The 20,810-nt window shown below is 52.8% G+C and overlaps 3 protein-coding genes across 3 annotated transcripts; 2 read left to right on the forward strand and 1 right to left on the reverse strand.

The window, feature by feature from the left end:
- Positions 1–7,630: 7,630 nt before the first annotated feature.
- Positions 7,631–12,188, reverse strand: PG986_007254 (Inositol-1-4-5-trisphosphate 5-phosphatase 1; the record flags this gene model as incomplete). Its single annotated transcript, XM_066843476.1, has 8 exons — positions 7,631–7,747; positions 7,771–8,061; positions 8,343–9,189; positions 9,243–9,352; positions 9,414–9,523; positions 9,574–10,109; positions 10,193–11,482; positions 11,551–12,188. The coding sequence occupies 8 exons, from the start codon at positions 12,186–12,188 to the stop codon at positions 7,631–7,633; spliced, it is 3,939 nt and encodes a 1,312-aa protein (XP_066699588.1).
- Positions 12,189–13,909: 1,721 nt separating this feature from the next.
- PG986_007255 (uncharacterized protein) lies at positions 13,910–16,264 on the forward strand (the record flags this gene model as incomplete). Its single annotated transcript, XM_066843477.1, has 5 exons — positions 13,910–13,981; positions 14,061–14,276; positions 14,338–14,441; positions 14,826–16,031; positions 16,096–16,264. The coding sequence occupies 5 exons, from the start codon at positions 13,910–13,912 to the stop codon at positions 16,262–16,264; spliced, it is 1,767 nt and encodes a 588-aa protein (XP_066699589.1).
- A 1,862-nt stretch (positions 16,265–18,126) lies between these two features.
- Positions 18,127–19,265, forward strand: PG986_007256 (cytochrome c peroxidase- variant 2; the record flags this gene model as incomplete). The annotated part of the gene is made up of 2 exons (XM_066843478.1): positions 18,127–18,619; positions 18,682–19,265. The coding sequence occupies 2 exons, from the start codon at positions 18,127–18,129 to the stop codon at positions 19,263–19,265; spliced, it is 1,077 nt and encodes a 358-aa protein (XP_066699590.1).
- Positions 19,266–20,810: the final 1,545 nt, after the last annotated feature.

Here is a 20,810-nt window from a genome sequence, read left to right on the forward strand (position 1 = left end):
CAGATCAAGGGAAGGCAAGTTGGAAAAAGCCAACAGGCACTGTACAGCACTTACTCAAGTCGCGCAAGAGTCGCGCGTTGGAGGGGTCTTGGGGGGAGGCGATAACAACGGCAGTGCTATGGAAGCACGCTGATTGAGGGACGGACAACAAAGTCGACTGGTATCCGCAGGCAGTCCCTGTCACCTGACGAGTATCGGAACCAATGGAGATGGTGACAATGGTCCTGGCGACGATGATAGGTCTTGCGAGGAATTGGCAATCAGGTCGACGAGTTTGGCGGGCGAGCAAGCCGTTGATTTGCTGAACAGGCGGGTTTTGTTCAGTGTCTGAGTTTTGCGCAAGCTCTCTGACTGGCTGGTTTGCTATTGAATGGGGCCTCTTTCGTTTTGAGCGTAGCCACTCAAAAGGCAAGGTGATACAATGCAGCGGATTGAGAGCACAAAGTATGTAGTCTCTAGCAGCTGGCAAGATAAGACGACGTCGGCGCACTTGGGCAGCTTGTGTGGCGGAACGTCGCGCGTGTTTGTGTCAGACGAGAGGAAGTGAAGAGAGAGGGGAGTAGAAACGCGTTCTGCCGGTGTCAGAAGACGTAGGCAGTGGGTAGCGGTGTCGCAACAAGGGAAGAAAAAAGTCGCAAGGCGCGCGCTCCTACACAAAGCAACAGGCAAGACACTTGCTGGGCGGGCGATTGCGCACCAATGAGGAGCGGGCGCAAGCAAAAGGGCGTATGGCTGTCTGTCTGGAGCTTAATGGGATTTGCTTCCTCTCTATTAAGCTGCGCAGGGCGCGTAGGGATTTGGATTGAGTTGAGGCTGCGGTTCCTGAGTTGAACCTGTCTGGCGGGATCGAATCAGAATGCAGAAGGGCTAGGAGGAGGCCTGCGATTCGCGAGTCGAATGCGGAGACGGGTAAGTCAGTTTAGCGAGGACGGGAAGGGCAGTATAGTGTTGCCAGAGACTCTTTGTGATTTGACAATCAAGAGACGAACTGTGCGTCGATAGTGGTTGGAATGTGTCGGTGGTTTTGAGCCTGCTTGTTTGGTCTGTTCTGGCAGGAGAGACAACTGATTCGATGAATTTTGGCCTTTGTGGACCAAAGAGAAGAGGGGATTGGTTGGCAGGAATTGGGCGATGCCGAGTAGAAATGGGAAAATCCACGAGGGGTTTTTTTCGATGGGGCAAGCCTGCCACAGTGACTAATCAGACCAGGGCCTCCAGAGAAATCCAAGAGGGACAGACAGCAGTGCAGGGGCCCCAGAAAAAAAGGAATAGCAGCCAAAAAAAAAAAAAAAAAAAAAGTAAGAGCCGATCCCACTTATTTCTGATTCTGGTTCTGACTGACTGACTGACTCTTCTGCTGCCCAGTTTATTCCTGCCCCACTAGGCTGGGATGCAAGTGGACCACTTGCTTGAACATCAATTGATCAATTGATGCTTGAAAGGCTGTTCAATGTACCTACCACGCGCTACCTCTCAGGGAGCTACCCAGATACGAAGAATTACATGCATGTAGGTACAGCAGCAAATGCCCAAGTCGATATTCCTTCCCTGTGTGTGAGCTTCACCCCAATTTCCATGTCAGACAGCCATCCAACGAGAAAGACAGAGAGCAAGAACCGGGCGGGCGCGCGGGCGGACGATTCGGCTTTGTGACAGGCGGTACAACTTGCTAACAGGAAGAGAGAGAGAGAGAGTTACAAGTGCAAGGACTAAGATACGTACCTGACTTATCGATCAATAACACCCAGGAAGGGACAACCAACCAACCACCTTGGCGGCTAATAGCAGTATACTGTATTGAATACGCACAGTGCTAATGTGCAGCTGCTGCTTGTCGCAACGCCTGCTACTACCTCAGCACACTCAGGCTTCCGTCGGCTCGTGCTGGACACGAGTGCCCGATGCCCGGAGCCTGGATGCCTAGGTTTTTGTTTATTCATTCGAGTTTTATTTTATTTTATTTTCGTCGTGGGGGTGGTGGTTTCATAATGAGCGGTGTCTTCTCGTGCGTGCTGCGAAGAGGAGGCTGGGTTCCAGAGTGAGGGTCAACTTTGCCTCTTTGCCCACACTTGCCCGCCAGACTTGTAAGCTAGCCTGAAAGCTCGTCACAGAAACTGATCCGACCTGCCAACGGGCACCAGTTCGAACCGTCTCAAACTAGCCGTACGTGCTGTCGTTAGCGAGCAGTGGCAAGGCGCTTGCAAGATGTACCTTGTCTCTCGTCACCAGAAAGGCAGGAGCTCGAGGTCTATCCCTCGGGTGGGGTGGAGGGGGGTTGGACGACAGGGATGAGCTCGGTGGGCAGGGCAGTCAGGCAGTCCGAGACCGAATGGGCAAAAGGTCGTCACAGCCGGGCCACAGCCTAAAGGCCAAACCACAACTGCGTCGACGGGGTAAACTGGCGCGTCTGAAGTACTAATAGGTAAGCTATTACACACAAACGTATTCCGTGTATATATTCTGGCCAGCTTTACGCAGGCGTGTACTTTTGTAGATGGCAATGAATGAATGCTACGCACAGAGGGCCGGCATTGACCGCTTCTAACCTCAAACACTTGTTTCCCTTGGTGTCTCGATCTTCTTTGTTTCTCATGAGATACATGGCCGTAGAAACGAAACCGGGGAGAAAACAAGAAATACCGAAATATGACAGGGCAAACATGCGTGATCGCTGATCGCCTCTCTCTCTCTCTTTCTCTCTCTCTCCGTGTGAGTGCGTTGATCCTGAGCTGTCAGGCTATGGAAGAGACGGCGTTTTGGCGTGACACGAAGCACGCAGCAAGCAGTCCTAATTTTAGATCGACTGAGCTACTGTACTGTGGCCTGGGTCGACAAGTACACCGTGCAGAGAGCGAAAGGGCTCGATGCGATACGACAAATCGAAAAACTGCGGGGGAGGTTGGGACTTGGCGGCCTGTCTGGCTAGTATGGATAGCTGCGCTCCAAAAAACAGAGTCAGAAGTTCAGAAGGGCCCCAGCTAACAGTGCAGATGGTAACCACCCGCTTGGGTTTTGGATCTTCGGGCTGAACCGGGCTCTTTTTTTTTCCTTCGGGCTCGCTTAACGACCAAGTCGAGCGATGTTGGCCTTTTTGGCAGTTATCAGCGAACCGTGCCTATCCAGCCTGAAGAACGCTGCCCAAGCCAAGGCGATAATCATGTGACATCATATTCGCCGGCGCCTGTGCAATACACACTGTGTGATGGTACATGGGGGGAGGCTGAGCGTATTTTCCCGTCTTCCGTCAGTTCAAGGAACCGCAGAGTGCATCATTCTGACGGTGAGGGTGGTGAGACGGGACCAACAGTCAGCACGCCCGGCTAGAGGCGAATTTATTTCCTTGACATGGTCGCAGAGTTTCCTGAAAAGTCGGTGTAATAAGACTGGCAGTGCCGCCGTGAGTGCGTGAGTGCGTGAGTGCGGGAGTCTTGGAGTGCGTGCTCAACTCAAGTCCTGTTCACATTGATGATGGAACTTTGGACGTCGTCAATCCACGCGGAACGTGCACCGCTAGAGAATGCAGGTCTCCAGTTTGCCGGGACGGATCCAATGAGCAAGTTGATTTGATGCTTGGGATGGGGGGGATTTTCAGAGATCTGGGAGAAGTTACTTGGGACTCACCCGTTATTGGTATCCTTCAATTTCAATGAGATCTTCTGCCCGGGGGGTAGAGGGGGTTCTGGTTCTGGAAATTGAATGGACGAGAATTCACGAATATGACCCGAATGCAGCAGGCCGTGAGTGGTTGAATATCCCCTCGATTTTCCGTAGATGCAGAAGCTGTTGCTTTAGTAGCCGTTTTCCTCCTGCCCTTTGTAAAACATTGCCGGTGTTGAAAACTGAGGGCCTGTGCTCCAATCAAAGTCGCTGTCGTCCGTGTGCCGTTTTGTTGCATCGCAAGGCAGCCCCAGAGCGCAGGGTAACGTCTGCCAGGATACCGAGTCGATTGGAGATCTCGTAACGAGCCCCATGGTGACATGGTCTGAGCAGGAGTCGGAGCAGGGGAGGGGCGAGGGGCGAGGGGCCTTGGCCGATCCCGACTCCTGAGGTCGCCATTTCAAATGCGATATCCATACCGGAGCAGACCAGAGAGATGCCGTCTGTCTACATCTGCATGTGCATATCCATCGAACCGATGCCATTGTCCTCCTCAACTGGCTTCCAGTGACTCCCAGCACAGACTATGCATGCCCTGCTTGCTGACTGGCCCATTCTAATTACTCCATGCCTGCCAGTCTCCATCAGCAGAGTTACGTCTATTTGGCCCCGGGTCCTTCGAGCCTCGTAGGATTGCGAAGGCACAGCCGTTATGCGAATTCAAAGTCATGTGCTTCCTGCGAATGTACGTCTGGTTGGAACATGCCGTGGACAGTGCAACATGGCTGTCATTGATCGTCGTCGTCCAAGGCCAAACGAGGTCGAGAATTCCGGGCCAATCAGCGCCCAGAGATGCCGTTCTGTTCTCTCATTCGGTCTCGCATCCTCTCCAGGCTCCCACTTAGTCCCAACGCCAATCCTGCTATCATAACTCTATCCTGCACGCCTGCCAATGCCCATTCCTCGGTGCCTGGCGGCTAACGGGAAACAACCAGCTCGGCTCGTCGACTTTGGCTCAGCACTTGACGTTGCGGAGTCAGTCAACGTTGGTGTGGTGTGGTGTGGGATAGCAGACCACAGGTCCATCAGCCCGCTACGGACAGGTTACCTTCACCGCAGGATGCCATTGGCTGCTGGGCACCACCCCAATCAGTGATGCCGCGCTATCCCAGCCCTTGGCCCATCTAGATATATCTCCGTATCTGCTTGTTTGCTTTTGCCGCACCGCCAGCGGAGAAGATGGTGCTTGTTCCAGATTAGTGACGAGACATGCATATCTACACGTGGATAACCGCTCAGCGGGTACTTATATACTTGCAACCCAAGGTAAACCCGGCAAAGGGCGACGGCCGATGTCGTCGTTCGCCTCGCCCAGGATCGTGCTGTGATGGACTCGAGACCACTCGAGGCCAACCCAACCGGCCTGTCGCGGAAATGAGGCATCATCTAACTGATGGGTGGGTTTTCTGGATACCGCCGAGCAGTTGAAGATGGCAACACTCCCGTGTACTATCCTACGAGCTGTGGCCTTGTCACACTGGAAGTGTAATCACTTCGTTCGGCCGCTGTGATAGGGCCGTTGCGACACAGTCGTCACGAGGGCAGATACGAAAGTCATCACCAACGTAGCGACATTCTGGGTCGTTTCGAGCCGGAACCGTATCGGTAATTAGATGCCTAGCTCTTCACAGGGGTATTACATTGGGTGAGTAGATAATGATATGACAAGTAGTATTTGTTACCTGATACCCTGACGGCGGCTCTGGCTGGCCCGTCACATGGTCTACACAAGAACAACACATATTCCAAAGGTTAGGCTTGGCTGAATCGAAGTGGGATGGGCATCAGTTTGAGTGTAGATTCGATAGCCTGTCCATGAACTAGCCTGGCTCTTCGCTTGCCTTTGGGTGGTAGGAGCATGGATTCTGGTTGCTGCTATGGCGGCAAGGCCCTAATACATATCGACATGCAGTATTCAGGTCTATAAAACCAAAGCATCAGGGCCAGGCAGGTGCCAGACTGTAGCAAATGACAGACCCCCACCACACAAGACCATATCAACACCATTTTGGACAGGTACTTCATGCTGGCCCCTATCTCGGTATATGACCATAAGCGTTGAACTCACAGGCTTTGCACGAATCCCCAAGCTGAGAGGCATTGGCCGCTTATAGCTTGGGGCTGCTGTTCTGTCGTAACTTCCATTCGAGCTGCGAATGACAGTGTCTTCCATTGGCCATTCCAGTCCAACCTCAAGTTCACAGGGCAGTGTTGGATGGTCACTGCACTTGGTCGCAGCCGTTCTTTATAGAGGCAGTCCCACCTACTACTCCCTGGATGGAATGTGCAACCTTGGTTCGTTCTCCGTTCGATGAAGACCAGGTGTGGTTTATCCGAACCGGCTGCATTCGAAGCAAGTATAATTTCTCTCGAGTGATGATCGAGGAGCGGACTATATGGTTCTCGAGTTTGGAGATTTAATAATGCTGGTGCATACGGCAGCTTTGGGCTGAACGGCCACGCAGCTAGCTATATTGATGAATCCTTCTAACGAATGTACGGCCCAGTGTCTTGGGCTGTAGTAGCTGTCTACCAACTGTTCAAATGACTACGGCATATACAATGATGTACTGTGTCTACACAGATGGCGATACGCATCTGGCATCTAATTGTATGAGGAACCGGCGTAGGTCCATCATGATCACCGTGGTCGATATGACCTCATCCATGGATATATCAGGTACGCTCGGTGTTTGAGTACAAGCCACGAATGGCAAGGTAGTTTTATTGGGCCGAGATTGCAAACTGTCCTCTGGCTAGGCATAGCGATGTATCCAGTGTTGGTCTTGGTTCACACACTACACACCTATTGGAAGACCTTGTTTAGATTGCTTGGTGGCGTGCAGCAAAATATGCAGCAATAGATGGTGGCATGCACAATGAACGGGCTCCAATGTGTTTGTTATACAGTGAAAAGCAGTGAAAAGTTTTGACGGCGCCAATATAGAGATCCCTAGGGGCAGAGCTTCAGAGGCGGGCAAGTTCAAGCACGAACAGACAAGTCTGAGGCATGTAAAGAAGGCCAAAAAGACTTTTTGGTCACTGACCTGGGGCAGCTGTGGAAATGACGGCAGGCTTGAACCTTGGATGCCTAACAAAGGCCTTTGATGATGCAAATACCATGGCTGATTATGTGCATATAGTTTAGCCCTGCATGCTTTGTCTATTTGATGGCAATCCTCCTTCTGACAAGTGCTTGCAGGCATAAAGTCTCACACCCTCTCACACCATTTCGATCTTCTAGGGAGAATCCCGTGGACCATCCCTCTCGAGGTAGATCCTGTGCCCGTGCAGCATTAGCAGAAAGAAAGCCGCAACTTCTAGAGATATGTGTTACTACAGCGACCAGTTCTACGCCTGCGGATGTCGCTACATCGACCCCAGAACTAACGATTACCTGCGGGTGACGCAGCGATGTGAAAAGGCAAAGCGGAAGAACAGAGACTGCCCGCCAGCCAAGCCTTTAGATCTTCGCTGGCAGCTGACGCAAGAATACTGCAACAGCCCGAACTGCCCAGCCTAGCAAGGCGACGATGGCAGCCAAAGGGGCGACGACCAGGTCGAGTGTGAACAATGAAAGCACCAATGGAGGGGTTCACCAAGAACAGAATCGATCGCCGGGCATAACGAAGGAGTCTACACACGGATGGAGAGGCGCAACTGGCTGGCTATGCTGAATGCTCAAGGGCAAATTGAGGACATTTACCCCAAGAGGCAGTGGCTGCGGTGTTACCAGACAACCCACTCACTCGATCTGGTCACAGATTGTCGGTAGTTCAAGAAAGACCAACAACTCTCGACACAGGCGTCTATTATATCTCATCGCTTTCTACCAGTACGTACTGTAGACCGGTTCTTGGCCCTGTTGTACTGTCCTTTCCCCACTGTGCCGCCAGTTGTAACCCAACGAACGCCCTTGGGTATTCACTCCCACAATGTATTCCATATACCAAGCTTCCCCTTTCTCCCTTTCTCAACTGGGCCGTAAAGTTTCCCACCCGCTCATTTCGGTGGCATTGTCGTCTCCCAGCAGGTCAACCGCCGAGTTCTTCACGGGCTTGGACGCCTGCATAGGCCCCGCCTGAGGGGGCTGAGGGGGCGTGCAGGCAGCACTGGCTTCCGTTGTCCTAGCCCTGGCAGGTTGACACCTCCACTGAGCCCACCTTGCCCGTAACTAGTCGTTCCTGTCTTCGTCGTCATTGACCTCTGGGGCTGGTTTGAACGTTGCATCCCCCCTGTCAGATTAGGAGAGCTGCTCTGCTCCAACCTGGATGTCAAGTTCTGTATATTGGTGCTAGCCCGTCGGGGCATAACCGGTTTACTATGGTCTTCATCAAACTGGCCAAAGTCCTGAAACCCTGCGCTCATAATGGGCGAGGTGAGATGTACTGGCTTCTTGGCAATCTAGGCATGATAGATTAGTCTTGGAACACAGCCTGAGTCAAGTCAGAAGTCATAAGTCCATAGCGTGGACATGCCAAGACTCCATGGGAGGCTGAGCATACACCGACGCAATGTGAGCCACTGGGCCTTTGTGAAATGCATATACATTTGTCGAGAGGACCTTGATTTCAGAAGCCATGTGGTCATATCAGATGAGCCCACTCGGTGAGAACCCCTGGATATTGCAATGGGGTTCTGTACGAGTAGGAGGGAGGACAATTGCCGACTCAGGAGCTACTTACTGGCGGCGGTGCCTTGGACTTTCCTGACACTTGTGCTGTTACCGCAGATAATGGTTGCGAGTTTGGAGGCGGCGGGTTTGGCTTAGGCGTTTTGCCGCTTTCCCGGCTGGTTGGGATAGCTCGGGCCTGTGTCCCCGTCGTGTTGTTGCCGGTTTGACGTCTCGGAGGGGGAGGTGGCGGCGGTTCGTGCGTCTGGCCTTGCCCGGGAATCGGTTCATCCATGAGATTGATGCGCCCGACCTTAGCAGGTAGACCTGAAGTTTCATGCGCCGGAGGCAGCTTTCTAGGCGTAGAACTTGAGGCCGAGGTGGACAATAGTGTAGAATGATTGATGTGTTCGTAGGGAGAGCTGGAGATGCTTGAAAAGGAGCCAAGCCGTGAGTTTGCCCGGGGAACGTTGACCCATTCATTCTCGTCACTGGGGACGAAAGGATTCGAGGGCCGTGTCTTATTAAGCACCGTCGACGATGCGCCGTCAGTTGGCCTCGGGGCTTGGACAGAGGACTGCGCCATTTTACCGTTTTCCAACCACCATCGCTGGCGATCTGAGCTAGCAGGCGGGAGGCCCGGTTCAATGGCATCGTACCCGATGAGGTCTTCGTCCTCTGAATCGTCGAGTTCCAGGTTTGTCCCGGTCTGGCCAACCTCGGCTTTGCGTCGATCATACAGCCCGCGACTGATATCCTCCTTCAACGGCTCGTCAATAATATTGACGGTGCATTGGTAGGTTGCGTACACCGGTCGGTGATCGGAAAATCGCAATGGGGCCGAGCTATACGCCAACTGTCTGATGTTGGTACCCTTTCTTAGGATACGATCAGTCCAAGCTGGGATCCGTGCCTTTTCACTGCGGTATTGTTAGAAACCAGTGGCAATACATTGAACCGCAACTTCACCTACGAAGTATCATATCTATCAGTTCCGATATCGAATTTGTATGTCGGCATGAAGGTGATCTTGGCCTCGGAGTAGAAGGGGAAAGCTAGACCGGCGACCATTTGAAGATTCAACTTTTCGATGTCAGCAAATGCGAATCCTGGTATTGAGATACGTTAAGACTCGGGTACTGACCTGGTCGTTCTCGTAGAGCCTCTCTAGGTCCTGGTGCTTAACCAGTTCCATGGCCCTTTCATGGCTAAGGCCAATACGGTAATTGAAGTCACCCAGCCATATAACGGTATCTGTCTGGATTAGCATTGTTGACTTATAGCAGGAGGGGTGATTCACTTACCATGATCGTCGATGCTCCTGTTTCTCTGGAAACGAAGCCCGTGATGGATAGTTGCGTAGTCCCGGTTGCGCTCCTCATAGTTGGCAAAGCCAGCTGCCAAATGAGCTGTCACAAAGCATAACTGGGTACTCGCATATTCCATCCGAATGGCCACAGCACCCTTGTTTCCAGCAATTCCCGACATGCCGGTCTTTTTGACACTGCCTTCAACGTTCTTGATCTTGGATAGCACCGAAACCTTCACGAATATGCACAAAGCTGCACCAACGAGCTGCCCACTCCGTAGCAACACATATTTTTCACCTCCTATTCGCTGTGCATGCCCATTCAAGGTCTTCTTGATGGCTCTTTCCCATGCTTGTTTTCGTGTTGGATCGCTATTCATGATTTGCTGGGCACTTAGCTCGACGATCTCTTGGAACCCTACAGCGACGATCTCGGGTTGGGATGAACCTAATACATCGGGATGCAACCATGGCGTGAGGTCATCGTTAATTCCCTCAGTCTTGCCATTCAGGTTGAATGTGCCAACCAGTCTGTTCCATTGTTAGTGAACTCGGCAATTTGATGCTGGGATATTGCTGGGCATATTGTTAGGAAGAGGACAAGGGGAACTCACATTGTAATATTCTCAGTGGATGAGAATTCCGCAGCTCGTTTGCTTAGCTCACCCGAAACGTAATCGCTGATGGGATCAAAAAGATGCACGGGAGACTGGCCCACCAACCTGCCCAGGAGCATGTCAATGGTGTTTTGCCGTGATTTATCGGCAAAGTTGTTTATGTATAGTCTGGTGGCGCTCTTGCGCGCATCCGCGATCGCACCGGCTAACGACATTTTGCCGGTTCTTGTGAACGACGACTTCAAAGCGCCTGTTCCAGCATATATCCGGGACAGTGCGTCACCATTGTCTGCCCATAAGGTAGAATGGCGGACCCAAAAGTCCGACGAAGCGTATTCAGTCCGGTGGTTCAGGAATGACTGAAAGGCCAGCTGCGAAATGAGCGTCTGGATCAAGTTTGTACGATCAAGACAGTCAAGGCAATTGGTGCGAAAAACCCCTTCTTGTTGCAAAACCACAACCACTCTGTTACGCCCCGCAGGAACTTGTACGGCATCTCCGGCATCATTCATCTCCTCAGCGAGGTAGTAAGCGAATCCGTCTGCGGAATGTTCGATATAATTCCTGATACCTTTCGCTGCTTCATAGCCCATCGTCTTTGTTTCCGCATGGAAATCATAATCTGTAACCCGAAGAAGGGTATGGTCTCGGTTTTGTTTCTCATCCGGGCGACTCAACGAACAGTGATTCACGCCAAAATGATATCTTTGCGTGAGCTCAACCTCTCCAGGCTTAGACTCGCTCAGCAAATTGACAACATGGACAGCACCATAAGATTGCTCAAGGTCCTCAAAGTGTTTGTTGAATGCAGGCTGCGAGCCTTCGGCAGAGCGTGTTATCGATATTTTCTGTTGGCCCGGGATGAGACCTGCACTTTGCTCCCAAAAGACTGGAACAGACCCGCGGACCTGAACGTAAGAGAAGAGAGTTCCGGAGGGGCTCCAGTAGATGGTCTCACTCTCGACGAAGTTGGCCACGTGGCCATCATCATCAATACCTCGACTGTTGAAGCGCGTGCCGGCTCTTTTGCAGGACAACCGGGAGATCACTGTCAGGAAAGACGGGAGGCCAGTCTTGGCAGTGCTCAGTGGTGCCGCGGATTGTGGAATCGTCATGGTGGAGCAGAATCCCCGTATCGCCGAGGTCAGAATCCTGGATGCATCTAGGGCCTCGCGCTCGTGGGCAAGAAGTCTGGATCGGAACTGTACTAGGGGACTAATCATGAAGGAATTCCACAAGAACGAATCGTCGAAGTTGTCTATATCGAAAGTGTCAGAATCTACCGGCCTAGGGAGTTGTCAGTGTTCATGTCCAAGTCAGGTAGGGGTAACGCCACGATTCAGGGGCTTACTGACCTGTCTTGTAGTCGGTTTGTCAAGTCGAAATCAGTGCTGTAGTAAAAGCTGCCATTACTCAGGAGCTTTTGGAGCTCCTGATAGGGGTATTCGAGCTCTCCTTCTCTGCGCCCAAGGTCCTGACCATATGGTGAAGTACTATCTGAAAGCTCATTATCGTACGGGTTGAGGGAGAAGACGTTGTCATATTCGGCACTGTTCAGGCAGAAGAAATCCACATTCGCAATCCGTTCCACCGTCTCGCCGGGTCGCACGGAAGCAACTCGGTTCGCTTGGGTAACAACGGATAAGAATACATCTTGGCCGATGGTGATGAGGCCTAATGTGCCGTAGATCGGTCGGGGAGTAAGCGGCCGGAAGTCGTTCAGGAGTTTCTTAGACGCCGGCGTGAATTCGACCATGCACTTCGAGATGGCGCCTTCGCTGCCAGCACGTGGCCTTGCCGAGGAGACGGATACCAGAGACCCATTGGCGATCGCTTCGCTCGTGGTCGGACTGTAGCGAAAAATCAAGGCGTGGTCGGAGGAGACGATGGCGATGGCGCGATGAGGGTAGTCGCGAATGAGCAGTTGGCTCGACTTGTCGGATGAAGGCCCCACGACAGTATCGCGCGCTGCCGCTCTCGGGTACTGATCCATGTCGAGAAACTAGCTCAGCAGGATGGACGACATGTGGGCGCCGTGAATACCTGTCGCATACCAAGTCTTAGCATATGCCGAGGTGGAATCTAACTGCGACCGCAACCTGCTACTCTCTAGAATGGCAGGTGGGAAGTGTGGTAGGTGTAGGTGCACTTCAACGTTGCGCTGGCCATTCCCATTACCCAGTGCTGTTTCCAACGTCATTCGCGGCCCCACAGTACTTAAGTATCATCCCTTATCGATACGACACGGGCGATCTAACATGGCTATTTTTACCGTCGCGAATATCACAAGTCAATGAAACCGTATCACTCGGCTTAGGTTAGAGGCTTCGGTTTCGGTAATACGCCATGAGGGCGGCTTTATATACACGTGTAGTCCCCAGACGAGTTCAACATTGTTCTCTTCCATGCTTGCTAACTTGGGCTGTGGCAGACACGACAACACCGAATCTGGTTCACGCACGTGAGGTTGGTTATGCTGTAGCAGTAGGTAGGTAGTACCATTTATGTCTTCACTGCCAAGAGAAGAGGCCCAGCCACACGCACATCCCGCCGAAAATATAGATCCAAAGTTAAGCTCTGCTCTCAAGAAACACAGAGCCTAAAGTAAGTATACTGTTGATGCCTTGCAGTGCTGGAGGAAGGCAACGCGTCTTGTGCTGAGGCTGGATCTTGTCAACGTGCTCAAAGAACCTCAGAGGCTGACCACTTGGCGCCTTGTCTTCCGAGAGGGAGAGTAGAATTATGGTATAAAATAGAAAGGGGAGGAATATGTTATGGCCTCAGATTAATGATTTGAGATCATGAAGCTCAAGGAGCTTTATCCCTCTTCCTATCATATTGTTTGTATGGGGTATCATCATTGGCCATGTATTGGAAAAGAAGAAGAAGACTTCGACTTCTCTGCAAGGCCTGATTTTAATACTGCCAGGGCTGAAGATTGCTGAAGTGGGGCACCGTCAATTCTCTTCTTCCAGTTACCCCCGCCCAGCCCAGCCGCCCAGGCCCAGCCACACCAATTGTTGCAGCACGCTAGTAAATGACTTAGTCCTGGCCAGTAGCTGCTATTTGAGCCGCATTGGATCGACTTGGAGAGAGGGAGAGAAGAAGGGGGAAAAAAGGCGTTCGTCCCCGGTGCCAGTTTGCTGCTACCAGTGCAGCAAGGTAACGCCGCCACGACAGAACGTTAGTTGAAGATCATCCCATCATCTCCCGCCATCTATCTGCCATCCGCCATCCAGTACACATAACAGACGCTGAATCTGAAGTATTGTACGTGAATGCGCACGCGCACACACATCCAAGCTCTCTCTCAGCCCATAAGCATCGCCATCAAAGCTTGTCACTTTGATGCTGCATCATCATCGTAACCAGCATTTGCGCTAATAGTGCAGAAAAACCCACGTTCACTTGCAAGACAAGGTCCCACATCAAATCTTAGCGACGTACATACAGCCTGCAGCAACAGCAGCAGCAGCTGTAGCTTAGTCGGTACTGCCTGCAACTTGCCTACTACAATCATTGAATCCAGACCTCCAGTCGCCGTTCATATCTACCTCGACCGCAACCAAACCCCGTCCAATTCCTTCCTTTCCCCCTTTGCGCGTGTCTCCTCCACGCCCCAGCTTATTTGCAGACCGTTGCTTCTGCGCTCGACCTTCGCCCAATTGCACCCTTTCATCCTTCCTGTAAAGCCACGCTACTGCGCCAACAGAGATGGCAGACTTTAACCAGTTTGCCGTGGCGGACGACGACAATGTCGAAATCAAGAAGCTCAGTGCCGAGGTGGTGAGTAGCCGCACTGCATCATTGCTGCAGTTCCTCGATTCCAACCCCCAGGCATAATCTAATTGTCTCCTGCGTATAGGATGCCGACACGGACAATTTCGACTCGTGGGAGAAGCTGATCCGAGCATGCGAAGCTCAAGAAGGCGGCCTCAATCGCAACTCCAGCCCCCAAGCCCTCGCCACGCTACGCGATGCCTACGATCGATTTCTTCTGAAATTCCCCCTACTTTTCGGCTACTGGAAGAAATATGCCGATCTCGAGTTCAACATTTCTGGCCCCGAGTCGGCCGAGATGGTTCGTCTTTCCGACAGGTTCCCCTTGCTTGGTCTGCACCCTTACTGACAGTGCCAACCAGATCTATGAGCGTGGATGCGCCAGTATCACCAACTGCGTTGACCTCTGGGCCTCATACTGCTCCTTCAAAATGGAGACAACACACACGCCTCACCTCGTGAGAGAGTAAGTAGTTACGGAGAGCTTTTCCTTCCTCTTAACCATGCCACCAAGCAGAGAACCTCTTTGTTCGAGACAACACCATTCTGAACCCCAACACTACGGTTCTGCAAAGACTGCTAGCATAGTCATCGATGGTGAGGAAACCAACAATCATCGTGGAAATGTTGGAACCTTCTCACAGAAAACACCAGGCTCTGGTTCCTTACACTGTCGTCCTCCTGACACGTCGCTTTTTCGTCGTAATCCTATGACTTCGTCTATCTCGGCTTGATTGATTTGGATTGGACCAGTTACATACACAAACTTCCCCTTTCTGTATTTGCACTCCTTCCGCCCCTCCCCCCAGCCCCTTTTTATCGAGCAAAAGAACGACTGACCATGTCCTAGCCTCTTCGAGCGTGCTGCCACAGCAGTCGGCCTCGATTTTCTAGCACATCCTTTCTGGGACAAGTACATTGAATATGAGGAACGGCAAGAGGCGCAAGACAAGATATTTGCCATCTTGCAGCGCGTCATTCACATCCCCATGCATCAATACGCCAGGTACTTTGAGAGGTTCCGCCAGTTAGCACACAGTCGCCCATTGGCTGAACTGGTACCGGCCGAGGAACTTGCACGATTCCGAGCTGAAGTCGAAGCTGACCCCGCAGCTTTCGGTGCACCTCCCAGGACAGAGCTGGAGCTGGAACGCGATATCCGGGCCCGGATCGATAGCATGTACTACGAAACATTCCAGCGTACACAAGAAGAGACGACGAAGCGCTGGACGTATGAGTCAGAAGTCAAGCGTCCCTACTTCCATGTCACTGAGCTCGAGAATACGCAGATGGCCAACTGGCGAAAGTACCTTGACTTTGAGGAGAGCGAGGGCGATTTTGCCAGGACGACATTCCTATACGAGCGATGCGTTGTAACCTGCGCACTTTACGACGAATTCTGGTTCCGATACGCTCAGTGGATGGCATCGCACCCGGGCAAGGAGGAGGAAGTGCGCCACATCTACATGAGGGCGGCTACGCTTTTCGTGCCCATCAGTCGTCCTGGGATTCGGCTGCAGTTTGCATATTTTGAAGAGTCCTGCGGACGCATAGACGTTGCGCGCGACATCCACGAGGCCATCTTAATGCAGCTGCCAGATTGCGTCGAGGCAATTATTTCTTGGGCCAACCTCCAGAGACGACAGAGCGGCCTGGAGGCAGCAATCGAAGTCTACAAGGCTCAGATTGATGCTCCTCATGTTGACATCTTCACCAAGGCCGTGCTTGTCACCCAGTGGGCCAACCTCTTGTGGAAATCCAAGGGGTCTGTAGACGAGGCGCGCACTGTTTTTGCCAAGAACGTGCAGTGGTATGCCGACAGTCGGTACTTCTGGCAGAAGTGGTTGGAATTTGAGCTGGAGCAGCCCACCAACAGCGAGAAAGAGGGCGAACACGCCGAGCGGCTGCAGCAACTGTTCGAGGCGCTCCGGGCCCCGAGCCGCATCTCAGCGCGTGCGAAGCAGGGACTTTACCTTACTTACCTCACTTATCTGCAGGAAAGAGGTGGTAAGGATTCCATGAAGCTATTCCTCACCATCAATCGGGAGGTGTTTGGGTAAGTGCTCTCCAGGAGGAGGAGGAAGAAAGTATTTTGAGGACAATGCTGACTGGTGCTACAGCCCGCAATCCGTATCGACCCTGAACAAGCCGACTCTTAAGGAGAACGGCGCTGTCAAGGCTCCGATGGATGATGCCACTAGACTCAAGGCGGAGGGCAGCTACCCAAGATACTATGAATATTTCGGGGAGGCGGACGCCAACGCTCAGGGAACAGCATCGTTCAACTGAAGCAACTGACGGCACAGGGGCCTATATACCAACGCATGACGTGCTTGTATCATCAGTTGGGCGCGCATAGCACACGGCCGTAATTGTTTCTTTGTTTGGTTGCTGAGAATGTGTGTGTGTGGCGGATGCCGAGCTACTGCAGCGTGTCTTGACTTGGGGCGAAGTTGGGATTTGCGAAATACGGGAGTTGGAGGCGACACCAGTCATGTCATGTTCCAGGGTTGACGACGGGAACCAACAGATATACCATGTAAAAAAGTAATTGGGCCTTGCCTGGGGCCAAGGGTGCCTTGATTTCGTCAATGTCAGACTTGTCACGACTATACTCGCATGGTGGGCGAAGGCGATGACGTGAATGCCAGCCGGATGGCTAGGGCGTCGGAGGAAAGGTAAGTCTGAATCAGCCGCCGTAGCTGGCCGACGGAACGCGCTGTAAATCCGAATGGCAGCCGACTTGACTTGGGTGAGTGGCCATGATGCATCTCGGAGGGGCACGGGGCACGGGGCGAGGAGGTCTGGGAGGATCTGGGAGGTCTGGGAAGAAGATGCAAATCCGAGACCGGCTGGGTTTCCTCTTTCCTCAGGCACCAGGGCCAATGCCGAAGTTGCCGAAGGGGACGTGCTGGTTTGGCGTGCGGCTGCGCGTGCGGGTGTCAGACACTAAAATCGTCTCTTGACCCTTTGTGTTTTCCTCGTTACGTTCTGGATTGATTACCTCAGACACATCTCATCTCTTTTTCTCGGCTTTCAGACTCTGCGTCTTCAGGGTCGTGTCGACGCTTCGATAGCCCCCGTCAGTTCGTTCGTTGACTAATGCAGGCTGATGGAAAGCGGAAGAAGACGAAGAAATTGGCCCGAGACGCGGACGCTGCTTACTCGGTCGGGTGGTTCCACTTGATGCATGTTGAAAAATGAGGGTCCAGATATCGTGGCTGCATGGCCTGGAGCAGCAGTACCAGATACATACTCCGTAATGCTACTTGTACTACTACTAGGCAGGCAGAGCCACCTGGGCACTGGGCAGCTGGGGTTTGACGAGCAACGGCGGGGGGCCCAGATTAGAGGCCGCGAGCCAATCACGGCGGCGGTATTTGAGAGATATTACACCATGGTCGCAGCTAAGTAACTGTCAAGCTGGCTCCTGTCTCCTGAGGGCTAGTCACGAAATGGCTTCCGCTGAAGCGAGCCAGCGGGCAGTTCCATCGAACTGATCCCAGCCAAGGCCGATAACAGACAAGAGTGGCGCCCTGGCGCCTCCCTTCAACGTTGTCTCCCCCGGATACCTGCGACTATTCTGGGCAATACATTACAGGATCCATACTAAGTAGGTTGGTAGGCATGTAGTCGCCGCCTGACAAGTTGTATCAGATGCATACTTCATGTACTTGCCTACATACCTAACCTACACACTTACTTCCTTATTTGATATCTCTACCTCCGCTGCCGCTTGTCACCCTCCTTCCCCCCCGCCTATATCTATCTACCTTGCCTCGTCGTCAACCTTTCCCCTGCGTCTATCACTTCCACGCAGAACGCTCCTGACATCTCTCTGTACTGATTTACTTGCCTTGCCGGCCAGCGGCTGTTTTCACAACACTCAATCCAACGGTAAGCAAGATGTGATCGAGCCAGCCCGCCCGCCCCTCCTCTGTTCGCAGCCAACCCAACCGTGACTTTCCAATTCCGCGGAAGTTTCCGACGGTTCGCCAGCCTGGCCATGTCTGCTTGCTGCTGGCTTCCCTCTGCCCAGTTCCCTCCATCTGTTGTTTCTGTCCCATCCCCCAGCATTGCCTTCCTTCTGCTTCCCATTGATGCCCTTACTTGCCCTTCCAGTACCAGTATTAACTCGCCGACTGCCCCAGATGTCTGCCGCCAATTTCTCTCGACAGGTCGCCCGCTCGGCCCTGCGCACCAACGCGCGCAACACCTTTTCCACATCCACCCGCCACGCCTTCCGCCAGAGCGGCCGCCGCTTCTACTCCTCAGAGCCCCCCAAGCCCTCGGGCTCGTCGTCGTCGCTGGTCTATCTGGCCGGTGCCGCCGCCGCCGGTGTCGGTGGCTATTACTTCTACTCCCAAAACACGTCCGCGACCTCCAAGGTCTTCACCCCCACCAAGGAGGACTACCAGAAGGTGTACAACGAGATCGCCGGTCGCCTCGAGGAGAAGGACGACTACGATGATGGCAGCTACGGCCCCGTCCTGGTCCGTCTCGCCTGGCACGCCAGCGGCACCTATGACAAGGAGACCAAGACGGGCGGCAGCAACGGCGCCACCATGCGCTTCGCCCCCGAGGGCGACCACGGTGCCAATGCGGGCCTGAAGCACGCCCGTGACTTCCTCGAGCCTGTCAAGGGTAAGCGACTCCTGCCCCTCCTTTTACGCCGCCAAGATCAAACACTAATTCAACCCTAACAGCCAAGTTCCCCTGGATCTCCTACTCTGATCTCTGGACCCTTGCTGGTGCTTGTGCCATCCAGGAGATGCAGGGCCCCACGATTCCATGGCGCCCTGGTCGCGCCGACAAGGAAGCCGCCGCCTGCACTCCGGATGGCCGTCTTCCCGACGGTGCCCAGGGAAGCAAGCACCTCCGTGACATCTTCTACCGCATGGGCTTCAACGATCAGGAGATCGTTGCCCTCGCCGGCGCCCACGCCCTCGGTCGATGCCACACGGACCGATCCGGCTTCGACGGCCCCTGGACCTTCTCTCCGACCGTTCTGACCAACGACTACTACACGCTCCTGTTGGACGAGAAGTGGCACATCCGCAAGTGGGACGGCCCCAAGCAGTACCAGGATAAGACCAAGGGTCTTATGATGCTGCCCGCCGACTATGCTCTCATCGAGGACAAGGCCATGAAGCCTTGGGTACAGAAGTACGCCAAGGACAACGACCTCTTCTTCAAGGATTTCAGCCAAGTCGTCGTCAAGCTGTTCGAGCTCGGCGTTCCCTTCAAGGAGGGCACCGAGAGAATGACTTTTAAGCCCACCAACGCATAAGCAAGCATGGGCTGAAACAGCGCCTGCGCCTCCACAGGCCGCGGGGCGAGAATGGATATACACGAAAGATGAGAACAAAAGGAGACACGATGTTATACCCCGCCGAGATAGACCCAAGAGCAGAGGCTCGTTGGTGTTATAAATTCTGCATCTGGATGGAATGCGGTCGAATTGGAGAAGGTCACGCACAGTGGACTGGGTTTTATCTCAGGAAAGAGGAATGATATCTTCGAAAATTAGGCAATGCCGTGTACGAATGAATGTGTAGAGTAGATTAGATGCGGATTATACTTGGCAGAGCTGACATGAGGGTATTTTTGCCTCAATATACCGTCAATTAAGAAACGTTATCGTCCGAAGTGTCATGGGTTGGGTACGGGGGCGCTTTTCACTTGAAGTGACCTCGCTCGCGGATGACCGGTCGGTCCGGCAGGGATATCTGACAGGAATAGAGACAGAAAGGGGGACAAGAACAGATTCGTGTTTACCAGCTGAGGAAGAAGCGAGTCTGGGGTTGATATAAAGTAAAAGTATATTTCCCCGCATTTACCCCCCTTTCCAACGTTGCCCAATGGCTTTTGGCCTCCAAGAGATTGGAGGCGCAGGTAGACCGAGACAGCCACCAGGTAGCTGGGTTAAGACAATGACTCTGCCGCCATCATGCAGTCTGTTTATTACAATATACCATAAATAATTCGTCATTGGTTATACCAGGAAATCGTGGGAAGAAGACGGGGCTGGTCCTCCAAGTTCGTTATATTCAGCCCGCAATGCATCACGTCACAGGTACGCCATAGGCGACACATCACTAAATCAGGAACACCGAGCGAGTATTTGGCACTATTTCTATTGGATATGGATGAGGGACTGGGTAGACACTCACTCAGCCAGCCGAAACCAGATTGGTTGGGCCGGGCTCTAAGTTGGTCGCGTGAATTCCTCCGCCGAGACCAGGAATTTTGTAGTTATAATGTAACGCCGTGTCCCAGCTTTTTCCACCCTTTGATCCCTTTCTGAAAATAAGTTCCTCGATCAAAATCTCGATATGATCGGTCAAGTCAGATCGCCGCCAAAGCCTGTGAATCTCCTCTCTTCTCCGTCGCCACTATCCCCACTACCACCTATCGTGATTCTGCCTACAGCTGCGCCGAACTGTAGGTGTCCACGAACCGCTTCCACAGCTTCAACCAGTATGTACAGCCGGGGGACGAGGCTGCAGGCGAAGAAGAAAAAAAAGAACTATGTAATGTACATCGAGGGAGTGTAAGAAGGTGTAGTAACACAAAGACGGGGAACGTCTAAGAAAGGTGAAAAAGAAAAGAAGAAAAAATAGACATGTAGACATTAAGGAGGCTCGCTTGTTCGTAATTCGTCAGTAAATGCAACTCTTCCCGCTACAGAGTCCCCGGTCGGTGGTGCACCTTTCACGATGGAGAGCTTGTTTGGTCTGGTCTACTTTGCTTGCGCTCAATACGCCTCAGCTATGCTCGATTTCGATGACGGTATTGTCCTACTCTCGACGGGTATCTCTGGTTGACTGGACCA

The sequence above is a fragment of the Apiospora aurea genome (genome assembly GCF_038362705.1).
Source record: "Apiospora aurea strain CBS 24483 chromosome Unknown utg000005l_segment0_segment0, whole genome shotgun sequence".
Lineage (NCBI taxonomy): Eukaryota > Fungi > Ascomycota > Sordariomycetes > Amphisphaeriales > Apiosporaceae > Apiospora > Apiospora aurea.